At 35.9% G+C, this 23,661-nt stretch overlaps 1 protein-coding gene across 2 annotated transcripts; it reads right to left on the bottom strand.

The window, feature by feature from the left end:
• Nucleotides 1-1,450: 1,450 nt before the first annotated feature.
• LOC119085126 lies at nt 1,451-15,596 on the bottom strand. 2 transcript variants are annotated; one of them, XM_037195394.1, is made up of 9 exons: nt 15,037-15,596; nt 4,292-4,986; nt 3,675-4,228; nt 3,141-3,616; nt 2,894-3,076; nt 2,689-2,831; nt 2,213-2,605; nt 1,917-2,154; nt 1,451-1,846 (listed from the first exon to the last, which is right to left on the bottom strand). In XM_037195394.1, exons 2-9 carry the CDS (start codon nt 4,908-4,910, stop codon nt 1,786-1,788), a joined length of 2,667 nt encoding a protein of 888 aa, XP_037051289.1. In that variant the 5' UTR covers nt 4,911-4,986; nt 15,037-15,596; the 3' UTR covers nt 1,451-1,785. The 2 variants fall into 2 exon arrangements, with proteins under 2 accessions (XP_037051289.1, XP_037051288.1); XM_037195393.1 differs by having other exon boundaries at nt 15,033-15,596.
• Nucleotides 15,597-23,661: the final 8,065 nt, after the last annotated feature.

Here is a 23,661-nt window from a genome sequence, read left to right on the forward strand (position 1 = left end):
GTATTGAAATCAAATTTTGCATGGGACAGATAGTAAATAAGAATACATTGGATGCTGTAACGTACCTCATTACTTCGGAAACACATTTGTGGCACTCAAAAACTCACTCGGATATACAAACTCTACACTTTCCGAAATGTCATGTAATGAATTACTTTCGCAGCATCCGATGTAACCTTTTATTACGACGTTTCGTTCTTTCACAAACAAACAAATATGGAAAGATGAAGATAGTTGCAAGCCCGATTCAAGTGAGCATCTCGGCGTATGTCGTTTTCTAATCTACCGAAAATTGTCGAATTCAATTTTAACCTTTCACAGACGGCATGCCGCGGCACCTATTACCAACTCAATAGAGATTTGTAAATTTCGTTGACAAAGGTTTTTCAAAAAGACAATACTCTGAGGATTTTTAAGGATTTTTAAGGAATATTTTGCTAATTCCGGATAGATTTTGAAAGAATTTTTTTCCATTTTTAAGTATTTTCTTCTGATTTGATTTTCTTCAGCTTTTTAAAGGATTTTGTATGATTTTTTGGACTTTCTTGATTATTTTCTTTCGTAAAATTTTTAAGGTTTTTCCATAATTTCTCAAATTTAACCGTCGAGTCCGGTATGTACTCCTTTCGATCTATGAAATGTCAAAATATTGATCCAAATTCTTTCACTTTATTCGTCTAGCACTAGCACTAGCACTAGCCCTCATTGCTTTCTAGGTAGTGACTTTATGGCAACTTTGTGGTGAATTGCAACGAAATAACGATAACATTTGGTACAGTCGGTGACTTTGAAGTAAGCGACTCATTTTGTTTCAGCTGTTTTTCATCTGATGCACTCATACAATCAAAAGTGCTTGGACTTGTTTGCCCGGATGAAATAGTTACACAGCTTAACTTGCACGTATGTACGTGCTAGTGGTAAAACCATTTAAAGCCGTAAAAACACTTTTGTTGAAAAACATACGAAATGAAGTGTCGACGATACCAGAATCGTAAAAAATTTTACGTTGTCGCTACATTCGTGTACCATCACAATTATGCTGCGTCGTGTGTTTTCAGACTTAGCAAGGACATTCGCTTGGGCCGAAGACACACGAGCAAGTTTCACTTTGCTGCGTTTCCTATTGTTTAGCAGGTGGAGAAAATCATTGTATTCCGATTTTCACCACGCAGAATACTTGTCGATCCCATCAATAATGTAATACTCGTGTGTTTTCGGCCTAGTGTGCACATTTTCAAAACGATTGACTTGTAACATACATTGCATACATTGCACCGATATTTGCAATACAGTCAAAGGCAGTCAATTTTCAGCATAAATTTGCTTCAGCTGTTTTTCAGCTGATCCACACATACAATCAAAACTGTTTTTCCTTGTTCATACGGTTGAAGCTGCTACACGCACGCGCATGATAGTGGTAAAACCGTATAAAGACGTATAAACGGTTGTGATTGTTTGTATGGATCAGCTGAAAAACAGCTGAAGCTAATTTATGCTGAAAATTGACTGCCTTTGACTGTACCATTTTCCATCATTGTAAGCTCTCAGTTTATTAGCCACGAACAGTCGACAAGTTCTACTCATTGCATCACGAAATTTGCTACTTAAAGTAAATTAAATAGAAAAAGAAATGGGTCACCAAACATAAAGTAAACCAAATAGGGTCTCGTCCATTATCAGGATGGAATTTTTCGCTTCATTCAATTCATTTGCCGCTACATCACTCCAATTTTGCACAGAAATGTTTTCAGTTCCATGTCTATGACTTCCATGCAGACTATTGTTTTATGCAGTCCAGGCCATAACAATTTTGTGAAACGGAACGAAAATGCCATGTTGGGGTTCACTACACACAAAAACATATCAATCATTGACCACTTCCACTCATATTGTCTTAACTGACTGAATTTGCTTACCAGTCAAAGAATTTTCGTCCCTCGATCGTCCCATCACAGTCACCCAAACTGTTGGGCAGTTGCAGTCCTACAAAACATTCATCCTCACCGAATTGAGTAGACGCCAACGGTCCAATGTAACGAACTCTACCTATCACAACCCGACCCGATTTTGTAATGACTTTGGCCAAATGCCCTAATTTCAGACATTTTGGAGATTTTGGCAAAAATGGTAGTGATTGTTTCGATGGACTGTAGTCTGAAATCAAGAAGCTATTTGGAGTGACCTAAACAATTTGGCTGCATCTGGAGGTTACCTCTTTTTATGTCGTTCTCAGACCGTCTTCGGTTGACTTCACTCGTTTTCCGGTCCTCCTTGAAATTCGACATGCCGTCAACGGATTTGTTTAAATAATCGTCGGCCTCATCTAGAAGACTTTCGGTTGAACCACTGGAATATGTATGCAATCGTAGCAATGATGGACGGCCACATGTTCTTCGATGCATACACGTACATTCGTTGCGAAGGTCAGGCAACGAACCACGAACTGAATTGGTGCTAGTCGGTTCCCTGAATGTGACTCTCGGAGTGTAGTGCATACTCTCCGATGCGCGAATCCGTCCATGGTTCTGTTTGCAGATCGAACACTGAATTGATGGAACACTTCGAGACCGATGGGACTTATTCAGAATCGTCGAGAATCTTGATCCTATAGACAAACGAGATCAATTAATCGAATTGTAGCTGTGGTCGTCATGGATATGCTCTCCACAATTTATCAAAGTTACTTACCCATCGTGTAGCTCTTGCTGGAATCAAACGAATCGCAATTGTTCCAAAAATTATCGGTTTGTGTTGTCTGTGTGCCAAAACTATTTTCATTGACTGTCCATTGCGATACTCCCGGTGATGTCATGCTAGCACTTGGAGTGATGCTACGGGACAGGTAAAAATTTACGATCAATCACAGTTAAATCAAAGCAATTTCCTGTCGTACCCTTTGCTGTAGTCTGGAGTTTGCAGATGATTCCCTTTGTAGTACGACGATTCGTTTCCATTTCCATTATATTCATCGTCTTGACATAAATGATCGGCTGATCGAGATAGTTCAGGTACCATGCTGGTGAAGTTAATGTCGCTTAGCATTACACGCCTCGCATCTTGTGTCTTGTCAGTCATTCTATGAGGAAGACGTGTGTCAATGTCTCGTTAGTTAAGTCCGACAAAAAAAAACAAATTCTTACTGTGATGGTCGCCGGTTCTTTCCCATACTTGGCGGTGGTACGAATTTCGATGGCAACGTGTAGAATCCATCACCATATCGACCAGAAATCAAATTACTTTCGGATTGCCAGTGTTCGGGCAACGCCGATATTTCTGTTTGAGCTGAACTGCTTCGCTTCGGTTCGCATTTATTGCTCTCTTGCAATATTGGCCGGGCAGATCGGTTGCTGTGATGGTAGTGGGTACGACTGTTGCGAGAAAATTTTACAGCCAAAGGACATCTAGTTGACGAATGTCTACTTTGAGCCTGTGCTTGAGCCAATGTTTCACGATGCATGAGAGGACGGTATGATGGTGGATTTGGACATGTATTTCGTCGACCCATGTCTATTACAGTGTCCTCAGCTATGCCACACTTTGAAATGTCTGTTTCAATTAAAACATTGTGATTCGTCCATCTCCTGCCCAGTCCAGTTGTGACTGCAGTGTTTTCGACCTATAAATGAATATGTCGGTAACGCTCTGGAGGCTGGAGAAAGATTCTTGTTAGTTACCTGTTCAAATGCGTCGACGCTCTCATCTCTTTTCATATCGGACTGGTTTTCTAGGCCTTCCTCATCCGTTTCCATACTCATCCCAACTGATTTCTTGTTCTTCGATTTATTATTCAGTTCTTCACTGGACGACAACGCGTTGAAATTGACTAGGATCGGTGTACCTGTCGAACCAGCTTTTTCCCAAGGTTCGAAGTCTGATATTGAAACTAAATCTTCTTGAAGATGTTCCTTATCGTCCGAAGAAAAGATCAATTCAATGTCGTCAACCTCTTCGTTCGCTTCTGACGATGTCGTGCTATGTCTAAGACTTCTGGCAATGACAGTTGAGTTTCTAACTTGCTCTTCCGTAGATATGTCTTCTGATTGTTTGGTTTGATTTTCTAAGGTTTCCTCACAGTTCGGTTTACTAGCTTCTTCCTCTGGAGCAATTACTTCAATATCGTGGGCTGGAGTGTTTGTGGAGACGTTCGTTGTTTGTTCAGTAATATTCAGTGACTCTAGGTTCTCTGGTTGTTCGTCAGGAAGTTCGGAATCAGGTGCTGAATCGCTTCCTAGAATGGAAATGAAACGTTAGTCATGATCTGTAGTGGTCTTGATCGTTCTGAGATACTTGCCTGAGTTGGAGTTACTATCTTCGGCAGTTCCTGAACTGGTACTGTCTACGTTCACATTCGAAGATAATTTAATTTTTACGTCGATTTTTGAAGCCATTTGCTTGCGACTTTTATTGGAAGCAGATGGATTTGTAACAATCCTTATGTCAGGAACGAAAGTCGACTTAGAGAAATCATATTGCTCCGTACGTTTTTCGCTTTTATGATAATCTCTGCGAGTCCTTCTTTTAGCCCTTAACGAGTGATCTGGTTTGGTGTCTTCGGTTTTCTGTTCGTCTTCTACAATTACTTCGTCAGTCTTCTGCGTTTCTACCTCTGTTTTTCGCTCAGGTATGGTGTTCACATCGGCTTTTTTAATATTAGTTAAATTTTCCTTTCCTTCTGTATTCTCAGTTTGTACGCCTAGCGTTTCACGGAATATTTTCCCTTCTTTCACGTCGGTTTGTACAGATATTTGTTTCTTCAAAGTATCAATTTCTTTATGCGCATTTTCTAATGCTGCACGTAAGCATAACACACTTTGATGTAACGCTCGTACCGTATCGAATGATTGAAACGCCGATGATGCATGCTCTAATGGGCAATGTTCCCGCGTAGAACAGTGAATATTATGGTCCATTGATGGTCACCATCTGTTTTATTTACTATGATATCCATCCGGGGACTTGAGCTTATGTTGCAATTGTATAATGTTTCTGTAACGGGAGAACAGAAATTATTTCAATTTTTAATTTTGATAGCTTAGTTATACAGCAGGAAATGATTTATTCCTTTGACTGAAAGTCAGGGTCTTATGATAGAAAATCACTTCGTAACGCTGAGTTCAATTTGATTGGAGCGTAAGGCATTGTGATCAATTTAAGGACCAATAATAAGAACCAACAGAGAACTAACCGAATTGGAGAGTAGACAATATTTGGAGCGGCCAAGTCAGCCAGACTACGATTGGCAGGTCGAATGGACGAAAACCGAGTACTCAAAAAAGCTTTTGATAAGCGATCTGACAAAATGACAACATCAGAGTGAGAGGAAGACCCCAGAAGAGATGTTTGGATGGTGTGAAATTCGCGAATGTTGGGCGTCAGTGAATGGAGAATTTCGGCCCTGGACCGACCAGGATGGACACTACTTGTACAGAATTTTTTGTCTGAATGTCTTATGCTCCGGTTAAAAAATTGCATATGTCTTCATTAAAAATTAAATTCCTGTAAAATACGGCCCTCGCTTCGCTCTGGTCACAAACTTCAACCTATTTTATTTTTCTTCGCTGTTTTATTAACAAGTCAAAATCAAAGAATCTATTGAAGTAGACACAAAGATTAGTTTAGCGACAGCAGCTATATCGTTAGACTAATCCTGGAATCTAACCTCAGGCATTCCATTCTTCGTCAAAAAAAACTTCTTAAATTGGATGAGAATTACTTCAGTTATTGTGTTAACAGCGAACTGACGAGGCTTCTTTTGAGAATTACTCCAGATTGTTGGTAGCACAGAACATCCATTTATAGACAAAGAAAGCTGTGTGAAAACTCTATCAGTGGCTAAAGAAAATGATTTGCTGCATAGGAATATCGACACCCCAAGGGTCAAAAGTTGCCTCACAGAAAAGTGAGTGCTGGGAAATTTAGGTTCGTGTGCAGCATCATTTCAATCATTTTAAAAATAATTTCTGTCTCCCACAATTTAAATGCTCTTCACGATGTTGAGAATAAGGAATTTATTTGGATATTTAACCTGTCGCATACGGTTGTTCATCTGTTATCGATAACGACGACAAAAACAATGACAAGCTCTGGGTAATATGGTCCTTTATCTAGTAAAATGGATGTTAAAAAAAAGTGAAGTACAAGATTCGAAATCAACAGATTAAAAATACTTTGATCGATGGAAGTAATAGACCAGATAACAATATACTGGTCATATGCTTGCCGTCTGTTACAGATTAAAGTATACTTTTTATTGAAAAATTTTATCCTCATTCATGAGATACATCCACAAATCTATTCTTCGTACTGATCGTTGAACTGCTCTCCTTAATACCCTTATCCCTTAAAAATACTAGTTCCAGAGTACACTTGTGTTCTTTGGTAGTTTGGTTGCTGTTGTTGGGGTGGTTGAGTCGCGAGTGGTGGATTGCAATACATGTCTAGTCGAGGATTACAGTCAGGATCATATTGCGGTGCTATGTGACAACCAAAAGAATTTTTTTTAAATTAAATTGGCGACTCAAAATCTTTTGAAATTGTGAACGAACCAGCAAAAATTGAGCCAATAACGAAGGGGAAGATAGCCAAAAAGTAGATGAAGAACTTCATTTTTTTGTTTTTGCTTCGAATTAAATCAAACTTGTATGGTGAAATCGTTAGTCTTGGGTCAATTGTTCGTTTTAAACTGAGATGTTCTCTTCGGGCCTACGAATGTTTTATTAAAACATTTTATGCTCTGAAGGGAATACACATTACTTACTTAACGGTTATACGAGGGGAAAACAGCTCCGGAAAGTCATGGCGCTGTGCCGATACATCCCTAAACTTTTGATTGAGGTTAAGGACTACTTTACGAAAAATTGAGTGGGGTTACGTTGACAAGTACCGTATAATGAAAATGATCTATTAGTATCAGAAGACAAAAAACAATGAGGATAAGCCAAAGTCATTGCGCTCTGTTTTTCGAATTAATTTCCCCTTTGAGTGCCGTTATACCTTTAAGTGCTACGATGGAGAAGTTAAAAGCACATTTGTCACAATAAAAAAAAATTATCACTTAATCGCTTAACGAAGTTACATTACATTTAGTAATCTGTTATTTTCGATTTGATTGCATGATTGCTTCTATCATTGAGTAACAAACACAAGAACTGGTAGCCCGAAAAAATATTGTGATCAATGGGCACGTTCCACGAAATTTTTTGTTTGAACTAAAGATTTTTCTCCAACTGTGTATTAGCCTTAATTGTTTAATGTCGACATCATAATTTCAGCATGGACCCATTTTAATTTTAACAAGTGAGTAGGACATACTATTTACTATATTATACAGTGCGTAGATATGTAAGTTGAACTTAACACGTAGAGGCTCATCTTACTTTGGAATTATACATGAATTGATAACAATTTTGGACGCGTAGTGGAACAGTGCATCAGACAGTCTTCGAAAGCGAGGGATTTGCAGAAATTTTCTCGGGTTTTCGGTATCTTACATGAAAAGTTCCATACGCATCTGTTGTGGACGGTATATTTTAGGCACTTTCGCTTGTCGCCCTCACTAGCATTAATGAACTTTTGATTTGCGACATCGATCTCTTCGCACCTTCAGTAAGCAGAAAAAAAATTTAAATGTGTTCACTAACCTACGCCGGTTTGCTCTCAGTTTACGAAAGAACAATGGAAGTTCTCATTGTTAAAAAGTAAAGTAAAGAGCTAAAGGGAGTAAGCGCGATTACAGCTTAAGTTACCAGTACTTCATGAGATAGATTTGTTGGAACCATACGAAGCCATATAAATATTTGAACGAACTGTTTTAACGAAGAAATAAGAAAAGGAAATCATTTTTATTGTGGTTATGTAGTTTCTTTGGCAAGAAAGCCCTTTTGTTCGTTGCGTAAAAGTTGGAGTATTTTCTATTTTACAGTCAGTTGGAACAATCCTATAGAACGCGTATGTTTAATGACAGTAACTGCGTTACAGGATAGAGAATTGGAGAGATTTTCTCACCTTCACCATTCACCAGCTTGCATTCACAAACAGATTTTATTCCGCGCGTAATGTTCGAAGCATATTGGTTTACCCCTAATATTTTTCTTTTCTTTTATTTGAACTAATTTCCGTGTATCGTTCGTCAGGACAACATATATTTGACCTTACTCGAATTTAAGAAGGTTTGAGAACATCCCAAACTAAAGTAGTTAACTCATCACATGCACGCATTTTTATATCTTTCGGGTTATAGTTCGGGTTCGGCTCGGCCCGAGGGGTAAATCACTGATTTTATGACAAGGATTATATGGGATTATATGAGAAAGTGATTACCCCCTCGCCTCGGCCTATAAGTAATTGTTCTGTATTGTATTCTTGTATAAAAACAAAGATTTATTGAATGAACCAGGCACCGACATGTTCAATAATTTACTATTAACCATTACTATCACAACAGACAGCAACAATTTAATATTCCACATAATTCAAAAACGTTTATACGACAATGACAGGCGCATAAGGTGGTGGTTGTTGAGGTGGTCGAGTCGCAAGTGGTGGATTGCAATACATATCTAGGCGAGGATCACAATCAGGATCATATTGCGGTGCTAAGTGAACACAAAAACTGTTAATTTTAAATTGGCGACTCAATGTTTTAAAATGTGAACCAACCAGCAAAAATTGAGCCAATAATGAAGGAGAAGATAGCCAAAAAGAAGATGATTGACTTCATTTTTTTGTTTTGCTTCGAATTAAATCTTATAATCAAACTTGTATGGTAGAGTCGTTATACGCTTAGGTCGACTGTTCGCTTTAAACTAACTCTGTTGGATCTTGTGAAACAGTTTATGGCGTGGAAACGCACACACATTACTCACTTAACGTTTGTCACAATCTAAAAATTCCACATTTAAAAGGCTTTTGGGCGCAACGGGCACTTTAAAATTTTGCGCCATTTCCATTTTTTCACTTTTCATATTTTCGAGATGACAAATGAACGATGAATTTCGATGAATGAAATTATTTAAGTACATTCCGATTCCGCTGTCGGAATATTTTGTGTAATTTATCTTTAGAAAACACAATTTTAGATTACCAGAGTTTTTAAGTCACCAATGTTGCCAATCAATTAAGTGCTTCCCAGTCTATGATATTTTGGCGGGAAATTCGAATTCGCTAAGAGATCTTCAAATTTAGTGCCAAATCATAACCTGGAAACACTCTGTTGACTGGGAACATCGATGACTTTTAAAACATTAAAAAATCTCAAATTTGTTGCGAACTAAAAACTAACGAAATAATTTGGCTGCCTACAATTCCTAGTAAGCTCCTCATGCGAACTTCATAGCTGCAATAGACAAGATAATTAACATTATAATCGGCGAAATAAAGCACTTGCTAAGAACTAGGAGAATGATGTTTAGAAACTAAGAAGAAATGTAATAGAGTTTTTCCATATTTTAGTACATTCTGTCATAAAATTACTGCTGTCACTGCGATTATTTTCATGTGAACCAACTTCATATATGGTGACATCTGTTCTGTAATGACAAATGTGAAGTTGGTTCACATGAAAATAAGCCGCAGAGAATGAAGTACTATGAAAAAAATGTTGCGCCTCTACAGGCCAACCCACTTGTCCCCTTAACATAAAAACGTATTTTAATGGATTAACACACAATAGTTCACAGACAGCAACAATTTAACATTTCCACAATTTTTCAATATAACATAGGCATAACAGGGTAAAGTGGTGGTTTCTGTGGTGGTTGAGTCGCAAGTGGTGGATTGCAATACATATCTAGACGGGGATCACAATCAGGATCATATTGCGGAGCTGTATGACAAAAAAAAACATTTTAATTGGCGACTCAAAATCTTTTGAAGTTATTAACGAACCAGCAAAAATTGAGCTAATAACGAAGGAGAAGGTAGCCAAAAAGAAGATGAAGAACTTCATTTTTTTGTTTTTGCTTCAAATTAATTTTTATTATCAAATTTGTATGGCAGAGTCATTAAACGCCGTTCAGGTCGAAGCTCGTTTTAAACTAAGATGTTCTCTTGGTCTCATAATCAATGTTTTTTTTTGAGACATTATTTATGTCGTGAAGGGGGATAATACAACGCACACACATTACTCATTTAACGTTTAAAGCTCATATGTCACAATCATAATATTACTCACTTAAGGGGTTGTTCATAAATTACGTAACCCAAGAGTAGAGAGGAGGTACAAGTCTTGAGTGACTGTACAAACATTTTTTTTTTTAATTCTTATATATTTTGCGTGACAGGTAGGTCTCAAAAATCCTGATTTTTGCGCCACGCAATTTTTGAACGGCCCTTAATGGCTTAACGAAGTTTAGTAATTTTTTTATTTGATTGTATGATTGCTTATAACATTGAGTTACAAACATCAGAACTGCTAGCCCAAACAAATTATCTTGATAAATGGGTCACTTTCAGCTCTTTACGTTATTAATCATGGTCTTGTTACGTACGGTGTATTTTCTGCTATAAGTCCCAGAACTTACAGTACAGTGAACTAAGACTAGAATTAATGAATCATTTAGATTAAATTACAAAATTCTATTGAAAAAATAACCCAGTCAATGCACCTGACCCATCCCAACGGTTATGAACGGTTGGCATAGTATAATGTGGCTAAACTAAAACTATACGTGAATGTTATCTACATTAAATTTGAAATAACTACTGTGTGCGAATAAGTTTGAAGAGTTTTGAGGAAAGTTTCGAAAATTTATTGATTTCTCAGTGAACAACAACATATTTGTGCAGTCTGCTACTTCTTTTGTTGATAGTATTTTTCAATTTTTTTAAACAAAAATCTACTACTTCAACAGCTTTTACATAAATTTTGCTAAATAAAACAAAATTAACTGGAACTGATGGTTTATTTTGATCGTCGCTGTCGATAACAGATTGGTCTTATCTTATTTCTTACCATCGTTTGTGAATAAAGTTAAAGTGACAAGAAATGTTGCTATTTCAGCGATTTTTTACTGTCGTTTTCGTACTAATTGAGAACAATTCCTTAAATTTTTGGAAATTTCTTCCGTAAATTCTTTCAAGTCCCGAAAATCCGTATATTTGCTTGTAAATCTTAAGAAATACAATTTAACATTAATTGACGGTGGGCGAAAGAAGAACAACTAAAAAGCCTGGGAATTTTCTAATATCTAGCATCAAAAGTGAATTAGTAAAAAAAACGTGTAAAAACTTAGAGAATTTAATTTCCTTAAAAACGGGCGCACATCATTGACCATTTACACTTTGCTTTATTGAATATAAATCTTCATAAACATCCATTCCAAATTGAAAATACGAATTGTTTCCAACTGACGAAAACACACACTTTTCCATGACAAACTATCCTTAACCAATACTTACTAATTGAGTGAAAAGACTAATGTAGAAGCACAACCTAAAATGTACAACGACATTTTAGTAACCACAAACGGGAAATGCTCGTCGATGTTTGGGTTCAATTGAATAAACGAATAAAACAGGAACAATAGCTAGGTATTAAATCACACCAAATAGAAAATCCAATCGCAGCCTATAAATAACGCAACCCAATATCCTAATTAAAAGTTAATTTACTTCATTTACCGAAGTTGTGAACGCTTAATTCAAACTTACACCCATTCCTCGATTAGATAAAAACATTAGTAATAAAAAACAAAACTTTTCTTTCGAACGATAACCGCCTTACTCGCAAAGTAAATGGTTTTCTATCTGGAATAAGGAATTCAAAATCTAATTTAATTACGTTCAACACGAAACATTACAGCAGTTATAAAAAGCGCTTTTTGTGATTTCCCATTTTTTTTCACATGGAATGGTAGTTTTAGGAGTATACTGTGTAATATGCTTTCGAATGTGTAAAAGGGATCATTCGAAGTCAAGCGAAAATATACTTTCATTCATTTATTCATGTGAATCGATTCGAATCTTAATAATTTACAAAAGGAACAAACAACTGAATAAAGTCCCCATGTGAAAAATGTATCAAATATACGGAAAATCGTGTATAGATACGTCTGATGGATTCATAGGCGAATGACTGTTAGAAACCATTGTGGTATCCATTCAATTCAAAGGACAATTACCAAAATATTCAAATTCGAACAATAATGCTGTGCTTGCATAAAAGTTCAAACAAAATAAAATCTCATCGGAATCACACAGAGACAGAAACATAAACCATTATTAACCATACCATAACCAGTCACCTGTTATCCAAAGAAATTATGAAAATGGTTGAATAATAGACTATGCCAATCAACCTTAACCAATGATGCCATTTTAAAGGTCCTCAATAGTGGTGACTTTATCTCTATTTTATTTTACCGGAAACATGCACACATTCAAATAAAATCATTTCCGCCAAAAAATCGTTTTTTAAATTAACGGTCAAAATAATTTCAGTTTTGCGGTGTCACTTACAACTAACTTCACTACAGACATGTCAATAATTTTTGTTTATCTGAATGGCAACATATTTTTGCATGTTTTCTTCACATTTTACCGACTGAATTAGCACGAAACGTATTGCAGGGAATTTCTAGGCACATAAAATTAAGGAATTGAACACTGAATTGCATAATCGACACCAAATTGCCTTTAAAAATGAGATTTTCACAACACCCACAATGTTTGACCAAATTAATTTGTCTTTAAAATTATTTCGGAAAATTTGTCCTACATTATGTTTAAAACAATAGAAAAAGCACCCTCGGAACTATTTTCTGGACGAAATTTAAACTGAATCACTAAGTTTTACGCGAAATACTACAAATTTTCGACACAAACTTGTTTGAGATTAATAATTTACTGTGGCGATTTGACATTTCATCAAAACAAAATTCAGTGAATCAGTCAAAACTGGGTGAACTGAGTGAACAATACTACTGTAATTGTAAAGTGGCAAACTTAAGACCTTAGGAATTTGGGTGGAAAATGGCGCAAATCACATATTTCAGGAATTTATAAAGTGAAAAATCTTTCCGGTTTCAAGTTTTTTCGTCAAAAGACGAGACACGGGTATCTTTATTTTCAATTTCTAGCTACTTTATGCAAAAAAATTGAGAAAAAAAGTCATTTTGGCATAGTCTATTGTGTCCTGTGTCCTCTTATACAGCAAAATATATGTTTAAACTTTTGAAGTAAAAGATTTCTTAAGAACTACACAGTAGTAGAAGTACGCTTTAGAAGGAAGAAATATAATAGTGATTATCACTTTCTTGCATTCTTGCGTTACAGTCGGCAGTATAGGCCTTATCTAATTAATCAAATGTGCAAAAAAATGGGAATTTTAGAAAACTATTTTCTGGAAGCAAAATCAATATTTTTTGATCAAATTTTTTCTGTGAACTGAATTGTTCGAGTTGCGGAACAAAACCTCAAACTTATATTTTCAAGCCACAATCATCGATGCATGTTTGGTGTCAATTGAAAGCTAAGACCAGTATTAATTAGGGAAAACAGTTTTTTGATGTTTTTGTTGCTTTTCGAATGCACAGGAACCGTCCGAAGTTCGCCCAAATAATCAAACTTTTACCCATACTTTCAACTGCTCGTAACTCCTCAGGGTTGCATTTTACTCCCCATGATCGACTATTTGCCCCGAAAGTACATGCAATTACCTTCCTAATGATCCCTCACACGACCTTGTACGTTTGGTGTAGCCGGAGAAATTTCCAGATGAAAAGTGCATGTTTTCGGTTTTCGATCAGCTCTCGCTGTCCACACAAGCATCGAAGAATTTTCAAAAAAAATATTTTGGCTTCTAGAGACCAATACCTATTGAGGCATTTATAAAAAATACCACTGAAAAATGGGTCCGATTTCGGCAGGTCGTTTTTCAAAAGAATCCCTCACAATATTTTTCATCAATCATAAATTCGTTTGATAGCTCTTAGAATTCCCTACAAAACGAGCTGTAATACGATGTTTTTACTTTTCATTCATAGAAACGACGAAGTGTCAAAATTTTGGAAAAGTCAGAGTCGGGCACACTTTTCGATATTTTTCCGTGGCAGGACAAAATCTTTTAGAACAGTAAAGTATACAAAATTAAAGCCAGAGTCTATAGGAGTAATTTTCAAGCCGAGATCTAGGAGAAAACACCATAAAATGCCACACGGTACCTATAACTCAGTTTTCATGTGTGCGAACGGAAAGTTTGAACTTTTTTTTATTGGTTGATTACGAAACGATCAACCCCAGGCCTTAAAAAATAAATAACCTTTTTGCTTTGCAAGCTAATGTTAGAAAAAATGAAGTAAAAGATTTTGTATCGAACTGTTCGACACATATTTTTGGATGAAAAGACTCAACAGATTCGACTATTACCGTTAGTAAGACAGAAAAAAACCATTTGCGTCGTAGAATCTTAAATGTGAAATTATTATTTTATCATCACTAAGAGGGGTTGGTGACTGAGAAAAATCAAATTAGAAAATTTAACCGCAGAACAGAAAGTAAAACAATAACCGAAGCAAAAACTTTTCATTTCCAATGCAATGCATATCATATCCCCCACACCGTGTCATTAGCAATATCTTCTTTACTGCATGGCACCGATGTCTAACAATACTGTAATATTGGAGTATTTCTCTAAACTTTATCAAGAAACCAAAAATTTGCATAAACTCATAAAATTGTACCATTCAATCGTCGACGGTTTTGTAGACGCAGAACTTCGTCGTTACATGGCATGCACATAAGAAAAAACAGTTTAAGAAATGTGTCTCGCACAGCGATATGAATTTCAGGTACATAAATACATAACAATATAACAGCGATGTGTATACACAGCTGTGTACAGTTACAATATACCTATTATACGAACAATCAATTTTACTGCGTATAATATGGAACTGGAATACGGGTATAGAAACTTAGCAATTATCCCTCTAATTCCCTAATTGCGTGTCACGCAATGTATATAAAATCAATATCAAACGTTTCGATAAGGGAATAAAAAAAAATGAAATTTTGCTACAGGAACATTTATTTACTTACACTCGATGGAGTTTGTCTACGCAATGCCTTTCCGTTAACTCAGAATCCCTTCATTAACCGCACAGTCTTACGATTTAGGTAAGCCTCAGTAAACTTCAAATAATTCTATTCCGTTAAACCCTCGATGGATTATTTTTAGATATTTCTTCCCTTAATGCAAACTATAAATCGACACAAATAAACTCGGAATTATATTCCTCAAGCACTTTGAATAAACAGTAAATTACACACCGTTAAACAAACATATTTTTTCGGTTCTGCTTCAGTTCCTTTATCGACTGTATGGTATGTTAACTAAAAACCAATTATTTATCAACACAATACTGCACATTCAATTCAAACTTTCCATTGTCTTTACCAGGAAAAAAAGGATATCGAAAAATCGATAAGTTGAATTAATATTTCATTTACATTAATTTTGATTTCAAAATTTCTTTTCTTATTAATAGGACGACGCCGTAATTAAGTTTTTGGGAAGAACAGACCAATTCTGATTTTATATGGTGAAACCGTTTTCCAAAGAAACGTTTTCTTAGCACAACTTTTCGTTCGGAAAGCTTCACTCAAACTGTCTGGAAAATATTTTCCGTGCGACTGGGGATCAACTGTTTGGGTTGTTGTACGTATATATAAAATATTGTGGTGGGTAGATACCTCTCTGTGAAATAGTGTGTGTTATATATACATAAGGGAAATACTTTTTTTTCCCGTTTGTTATACACATCCTACTATGTATATATAACAGTAGCACACATATTGCATTCTTATTTATGGGGGAGTGGGGTTTTGATTCTGGCACGGTGTTGGGGTGGTAGACACATTTTGTGTGTACATTATGTATATATTGTATTTATCATGGCAATGATATGATAATATCGAGAAAATAATATATTCCCTTGACTGTAAGCCGTGGGTCTTACACCGACAAATCACTCGAAAATCTTTGTCATATAATTTGTATGAAAATTTTTTGCTGAACCTTGTCAGTTCTCGACAGATTTTCACAAACTTTTTTTTTATTAGACAAGGAATGAAGTTCCTGAGGTCACACTTGGTGGCACGGCGGGCGATATTTGACTTACAATCTGGAAGTTATTTTCAAAAGAATCTTTGTCTGGCTCCTTTTAAGCACGAGTAATTCTCAACGGTTTTCCAAATACAAATTTTTAATTCGAGGTGTAATGAAATTCCTGAAGTTAAGTTCGAAGATGGGCTGTAACGGACTAGTGATCTTAGAGATATTTCCCAAAGAATTTTGGTTTCATCGCTTGACAACACAATAACTCGAGTAATTTTAAACGGATTTCCAAAAACTTCTGTTATTCGACGAGTACTGAAATTCCTTGGAAATCCGTTATTGGAAAATACACCCATAAAACGAGTAACTCGTAGAAAGTACGTTTTTAATGTCCAATTTACTGATGAGTAAACCATTGGTCTTATCGTGTTTTTGGGAGTTTTATCCGTACATCGATGTACACTTGATCCGTACACTGCTGTACGGTTAATTCATACTTCTCAGGTTACAGTTGTGATTTCTACATTAGACACGTGAGACGCCTACGACACTGTATATCCTCAAACAAGTTAATTTTGATGTGGTTAGCCAATGCTTAGATTTGTTAAGTAAAAACTATTTGCTGGCTGAAGACTGCCAATCAATATAAACGTTTCTTTTTTATAGATTTGGCCGACCTCGATCGGTAATTATATGTTTGATTAGTTGGGAAAAATTCAATTGGAGAATATGACTTTAAAATTTTTTTTAAAAAATCGACAAACATTTTGATAATTAGAAACTGAAACTTAAAACACACATCCATGTTACTGGCCCATGGTTCACTATGCCTTTCAACCGTACATTATAAGCTGTTCGAAATTACATTCACTCTTCTCAGTGGCCCGTTAGTTCAGCTAGTACGTCTGAGCCTGGCAAGTAAGAGGTAACGGGTTCAAATCCAGTGCAAACTTTTTTATTTATTTATTTTTGCTTATTTTCTCGTCAAAAACCATAAAAGCAGATGATGTGATATGACCACGGCAGAGTAAAATAAACCAGGCAGGAGCGGTTCTTTTTCGAAACGTCAAATAAGGGACCTAATACACTGCATGAAAATGAACACAAATGAACACTGACATAAATTGAAAAAATTTTATTCGCAAAAAATGTAGGGCTACTAGATTATTCAGGTCCCGAGTCAAATCAGCGCTCCTGACTGGTTAACTTTACTCTGCCGTGGATATGACGAATCATCAATTAAGTTGCATTTATTCTTAAATAAACATTTCAACGTCATTGCCTGTCTGACATTTGCTGTACGTTTTAAATGTACATGGAGTGCGGATAAGTAAACCATTGGTCTTATCGTGTTTTTGGGCGATTGAAACGTAGAACTTTTTTTTTGGGTATCAGAGTATCTACGAGTTCCTCCCACGACAGAGTAAAGTTAACCAGGCAGGAGCGCTTGTTTGACTAGGGACCTGAATAATCTAGTAGCCCTACATTTTTTGCGAATAAAATTTTTCAATTTACATCAGTGTTCATTTGAGTTCATTTTCATACAGTGTATTTGGTCCATTATTTGACGTTTCGAAATTGAACCGCTCCTGCCTGGTTTATTTTACTTTGCCGTGGTTCCTCCGAATATAATTTTTTTGGTTTCTATGAAAGAAAAATAGTTTTTTTGTCAATTCAGTGAAAATTTCGTTAGCGTTTTTAGAAAAACGTTGCATGAAACTCGGTGATAAATGCTTTTTTTAGGTACACAAAATAGAAAATTTCAACGAGTGTGCACTTTGCGATCAGAACGAAGCAAGTGCTGTAATTAACACAAGTCTATTCGAGATGTAAACAAGAAACACGCCCTCTTTTCAGTGCCTTAACGACGACAAGGTTTAAGCAACTCTCGTTTGCAAATGTAAGAATAAGTTCGCTTTGTTTATCGCGAAAATTTGTTTTGATTAATGATAAAATAAAACCATTTTATGGTTCGTTTGTAAGAATTGCAAAAATCTAACGAGAAAATTACTCAGTCAAGGGACCTGACCCACCCGAAAGGTGACACCTAGTTTTATTTATATGGTACACGAAAGCTCATTTTCCGATTTGTTGAAAAGTATTTTCTTTGACAAATTTGTTACTCACTATGTTATGTGCCTTCTTCAAAAGGTAAATAAAAATTCTTTCAATATTCTTCATTGACAATATCTTTGAAGATCAACGCAACATATTTTTGTAATGAATAAAACGCGCGTCTCCGATTGCCTTTTCTCATGTCAGGTCATTGAAATACTTCAAATAGCAGCGATATGAATATGAATCGTATTTGTGATTATACCGTGTTATTTGGGTCAAGGAAGTGAGGCTGGTGTCGTCAAAGAATTATGTTGAATATCCAGGTAACACGTGTATGGACGAAAATAGTTCGAACTTATGCACCTTTTAACCTTCTGCATTGAATAGATTAACAAAGAAAAGAACAAAGTGAAAAAATGCGTCGGTAAATATAAAATCGTTTTGGTTTTTCACTAACGTCGAGGCTCACGTGTTAGTGCGCTGGTATTTGTGGCATAACTTTGAATGAAGCTTCTTATGATTGAAGAACCAGAAAGGTTATAAAATACAGATAATTTTCAAGATTTTTTTAAAGGAATATTTTTGAGTCATTTACCTCAAATATTGATTAGTAAATGTTTGCTGGGCTGGGATAAGTAGTTTCTGGTAGTGAACGCTTTAAGCCTTTTATTACTGGAAAGCGTAGTTCCACATTACGATTAAATCTGTTACTCCATTTGTTTAAATCTTCACCAGATTTTAGACACAAAATCTATTACTTCCTTACTTTGACTATACGTTTCGCTTTATAAGAGAACACTAGACAGAGCTCATCGTTTATTTTTGTAGTTGTTGTCAATAACAAATAATGACTATAGCCGCTTCTTATGAAATTTTTCAATATGTAAGAGTGATATCGCCAAATCTTCAGGTGATTTTTTTAACTTTGGAAACAAGCGGTCTCCGATTTTAATGAGTGATAGCTCGTTGGATTCGTCTTTCAATTCTAGGAAACACGTGTCTTTCACTTTTTCTTTAAAAAAAATTGTTTTCTGTGAAAAGCGCTCAAAAGTGAAGACATGTCAGAGGGTACCGAAAACAGTTTTTCGGCAATAACTCAACAAAAAAATATTTTAAATTGTTGTAATGTTGTACGATTGTCGGCCTTGAAAAGACCTACAGGTGGAGTATACGCACCGCTTGGTGCTAGTTGATCCACTAGAGTTATGACTAGAAATATAGTGAATGTTCGGAGAGTCCGCCTTTTCTGCAGCTTCGATGTACCACGGAGTTGAGTATGGGGTGTTGTAGCTGGCCTCACCCACTATCGTTGCACATATAAATGAATCCAGTACTTTTGGGCTGCAAGCCTACAGAAGTCTTGAAAAAAAAGTTGGTGCCAAAATGCAGATTTTTTCCTTCTGTCTGAGGGCCCAACTGCCAGAACAGCGTCTGGAACGGTTCTACGTGAGTAATTTTGTATCGTCTACTATTCCCTTACCGTATACGCTTCACTTTGACTCGAATATAGGTCGTTACAACATATCCAGTTTCCAGGAGTTTGGAAAAACGAAACGATCAAGTGGGAGCAAACGGTTTTCCAAACTCCTGTCACGTAGCAAATATTGGTCCAATTGAAAAACTAATTACTGTTCCGTAGTCCTGAGGTCATTTGCTATACGCTAACACTTTATTTGACTAAAATCCTCGGAGAAAACTTTAATGATTTTTCTCTTAATATTACTAATAGTGGATCTGATATATTCGCGACATAGCGAAGCGTTTTTCTATTGATAAGGTGAAAGAATAGTAGACAATAAAAAATGATTGCCGTAGTACCGTTCCAGATGCTCTTCTGGCAGTTGGGCCCTCAGAAAGAAGGAAAAAATCTACATTTTGGCACCAACTTTTTTTTCAAGACTTCTGTAGGCTTGCAGCCCAAAAGTACTGGGTTCATTTATATGTGCAACGATAGTGGGTGAGGCCAGCTACAACACCCCATACTCAACTCCGTGGTACATCGAAGCTGCAGAAAAGGCGGACTCTCCGAACATTCACTATATTTCTAGTCATAACTCTAGTGGATCAACTAGCACCAAGCGGTGCGTATACTCCACCTGTAGGTCTTTTCAAGGCCGACAATCGTACAACATTACAACAATTTAAAATATTTTTTTGTTGAGTTATTGCCGAAAAACTGTTTTCGGTACCCTCTGACATGTCTTCACTTTTGAGCGCTTTTCACAGAAAACAATTTTTTTTAAAGAAAAAGTGAAAGACACGTGTTTCCTAGAATTGAAAGACGAATCCAACGAGCTATCACTCATTAAAATCGGAGACCGCTTGTTTCCCAATCACCTGAAGATTTGGCGATATCACTCGTAACATGTAACATGTTTCTGTTTAACCAAAATCGCTCAGTCGTATTTTCTTGTGTTGCGGAAGATGTTTCATCTTTTCAATTCGGAAAACTACTAATTTACTGACATTAGCAGCTGATACTCCCTAATTAATACTTCATTCGATGGAATGTTCTTGAAAAATCATCTTGACTTCTCGACATTAAAACCAATTACCAAAAGTAACTGACCTGCCTTCAATTTCATTATCTTGAATCGGAACACCCTGTGTTCACATAACAATACCTAGATTTGGTTTATGAACGTTTTATTTCTACAATTTTCATGGACCATTTACTAAACAAAACAAACATTTACGATTGAGGCTTGGCATCTACAAAGCACATTGTCGAACAAAGGTATTGTTTACTCGAAAAAAAATTGAATTAAAACTTTTTTTCGTCGTTTTATTTTCCAAACTCAGAAACTTATCTCACACGAAATTGGTTTTATCGAAATTACACCAAAAATCGGGTCAATGTTTGTGTCAATACATCTCAATATTAAAGTGAATGTGACCGTAAATGGCGAGATGCGCATACTCCAAATTAACAGTCCTTTTATTTGAAATGTTGATGAGACTGTAACGTTACATCGACACGGGCTTCCACTATACTTATATACACACTCAAAATAACAAATAGATTTCTAGGGAGAAGCTATATTGTTGAACGAATCTCTTATGGAAAGCTGACGAACACCAACACCAACAGAGATTTCAAGTTCAATATCACACTATATGTGCGCTTTTAGTTGAATGCATAAAACATCATGACCTAAATAAAGTGAATCGTGGGGTAGGTTTGCACTTTTTAAGCATTCATATTACACCGTACAGCATATGGTTAGCAGACGTATAGATCACAAATGTATGAATCTTCTGGATGATGAGTCACACACGAATATAAAGTGAATGAAGATTGACGATATGCTCGATTGAGCAGCAAAATTTGAAGCTATTGTTTATGAATAATTTATGAATTTTTAAATAACAAATTTTAATGTTTAGGGTGCAGCAATTTGGTAATTACATTTTTAAATGGACGATCTGAGGTCGCTCCAGGAAGAAAATTGTAAATGAAAAATTGCATGAAAACGTTTATTCCTCGTGAGTTATATTGACACGTAAAAAATCGATCAGTGTCATAAGTTAAGTCTCAAGACACCTGGGTTGAAATATAGTACCACCTTGAGGCAAGGTTTATCGATAATTTATTATTTCATTAAAACTAAAAAAAACTAGTGACGGAAAGTGTTACTTGCTGAATCACTCGATCATGGCCAGAGCCTATTTATAGAAAATTGATTTGCAAAAATTTTCCAAAACCAAGCTGAAAACTTCCTAAATTTTCCTTTTGCTAAAAAAATCCCAGATTTAGGAAATCAATTTTTCAATTGGTGGAAAGTCATCAAAAAGGTGGTGGCAATAAGACATTAACTCCAGCTACACATAGCAAGGCGAAAGAGACCTCATTCAAATTTATCCTTTGTTTTACTGTCAAATGTGGCAGAAGAGCAAAGAATAGATTTGAATTAGGACTCTTTCGCGTTGCTGTGTGTGTTGCTGCAGTAAGTTTTACGATTCTTTAATTTCGAGAGCACAATTTCACTTCAGTGCATACTGTGCATTCCACATGTGATATAACCGTTACATAAACACCAGTAAGTGTCATAGTTTGGTAACCAAGGTGGTAACGCATGTTTAGTGAATAGATAGATTTGGATTGAAGGACAAGATTCGGTTTGGCATAACAAGTTTGATATCTAAATATAAAAGATTGGACATTTCATGAAAATTTTTAGAAAACACATTTTTGTAGTTTTAAAAGTCTTCGACGTTCCTTAGTCAATTACGTGATTCCTAGTATATGATATTTAGCAAAAAAAAAAGAATTCACAGAGGGAATTCTGGCTGATTTAGATTCCCATCTGTTATCGAAAGCGACGACAAAAAAACGATCAGATCTGGCTATTATTTGCTTATATAGAAACACTTATCTTAAAACTTTGAACTAAAAGACTTTGTGTCGAAATCTAGACAACAGAAGTAATAGATTTAATGACGGCCCACGGTTTTTTCGTTCAGGTTATTAAAAAAAAATTAGATCAGACCTTAATTGATTTTAGAATAAGCCATTTAAAATTTAAAAAAAATATGATAAACTCAGATCGTTACACCCTACTAGTTTATTATCGTGAACAAATACAATTTTTTTTGTCATCAATGAATTCAAAACTGGAATTATTAAAATAAATTAATTGTTTTACTGAAAGTATACTTTAAAACAAGTGGAGGACGTAGTACACGTATCCATATATCTATTGCGTTAGGTGATCCTAGTGCGTCCGTAAACTTGGTGTGTCTTAACCCTAATACATACTTTTGACTCCATTACCCGTATAAGTCTACCGTACGAAGTGCCTTTTCAAAAATTAACAAAAAGGACTTACAGCCGAGTAGGTGCCTGTGTCCGGAGGCACAAATTCAAAAAAAAGAAAATTGACCACATTCTGTTCGTTATTCATTTATTTTACAAATAATTGACAAAGTCAAATGGTACAAAGCAGCCTTTAACTTCTAGCGCCCACTCACGATCTACAGATCCTTATATGGTTCGTACTGAGCTAAAAAAGGTGTAATCCGTCTATTGTGGATGCAGCATTAAATACTGAAAATTAAAGGACTTCAAGGACTCAACTTGACCACAATCCTTACTAGAATCAGTTTCTTACCTACTTAAGCGTGGTGTTAAAATATTCTAGAAAGACTTACCACAATCTTTATAAACAACCTGATGGCATCGCTCACGTCTTGCTCTGGCTTCGCGGATGACTTAAAACTATATAGGGCTATTAACGGTGTATACGACTGTCAGCTACTCCAAGATGATGTCACGAAGGTAGTTGATTGGTGTAAAAGTAACAATATGTTCCTCAACATTGATAAGTGTGCAGTGATGTCGACGACCCATAGCCGGAACAAAGTGCTGTTCCAGTACAACGTTGAGAACCAAGTGTTGAAGAGGGTAGACTTTAAAAAAGATCTTGGAGTTATCATTGATGATAAGCTGTCGTTTATGAACCACATTGATTGGATTTATTTTCCGTTGTGGAAAGTACTTCTCAAAGGAATCTACAATGCGTCTACTTTTTGCATCACTAGCCAGGAGC

The sequence above is a fragment of the Bradysia coprophila genome, unplaced genomic scaffold, assembly GCF_014529535.1.
Source record: "Bradysia coprophila strain Holo2 unplaced genomic scaffold, BU_Bcop_v1 contig_94, whole genome shotgun sequence".
Taxonomy (NCBI): Eukaryota; Metazoa; Arthropoda; class Insecta; order Diptera; family Sciaridae; genus Bradysia; species Bradysia coprophila.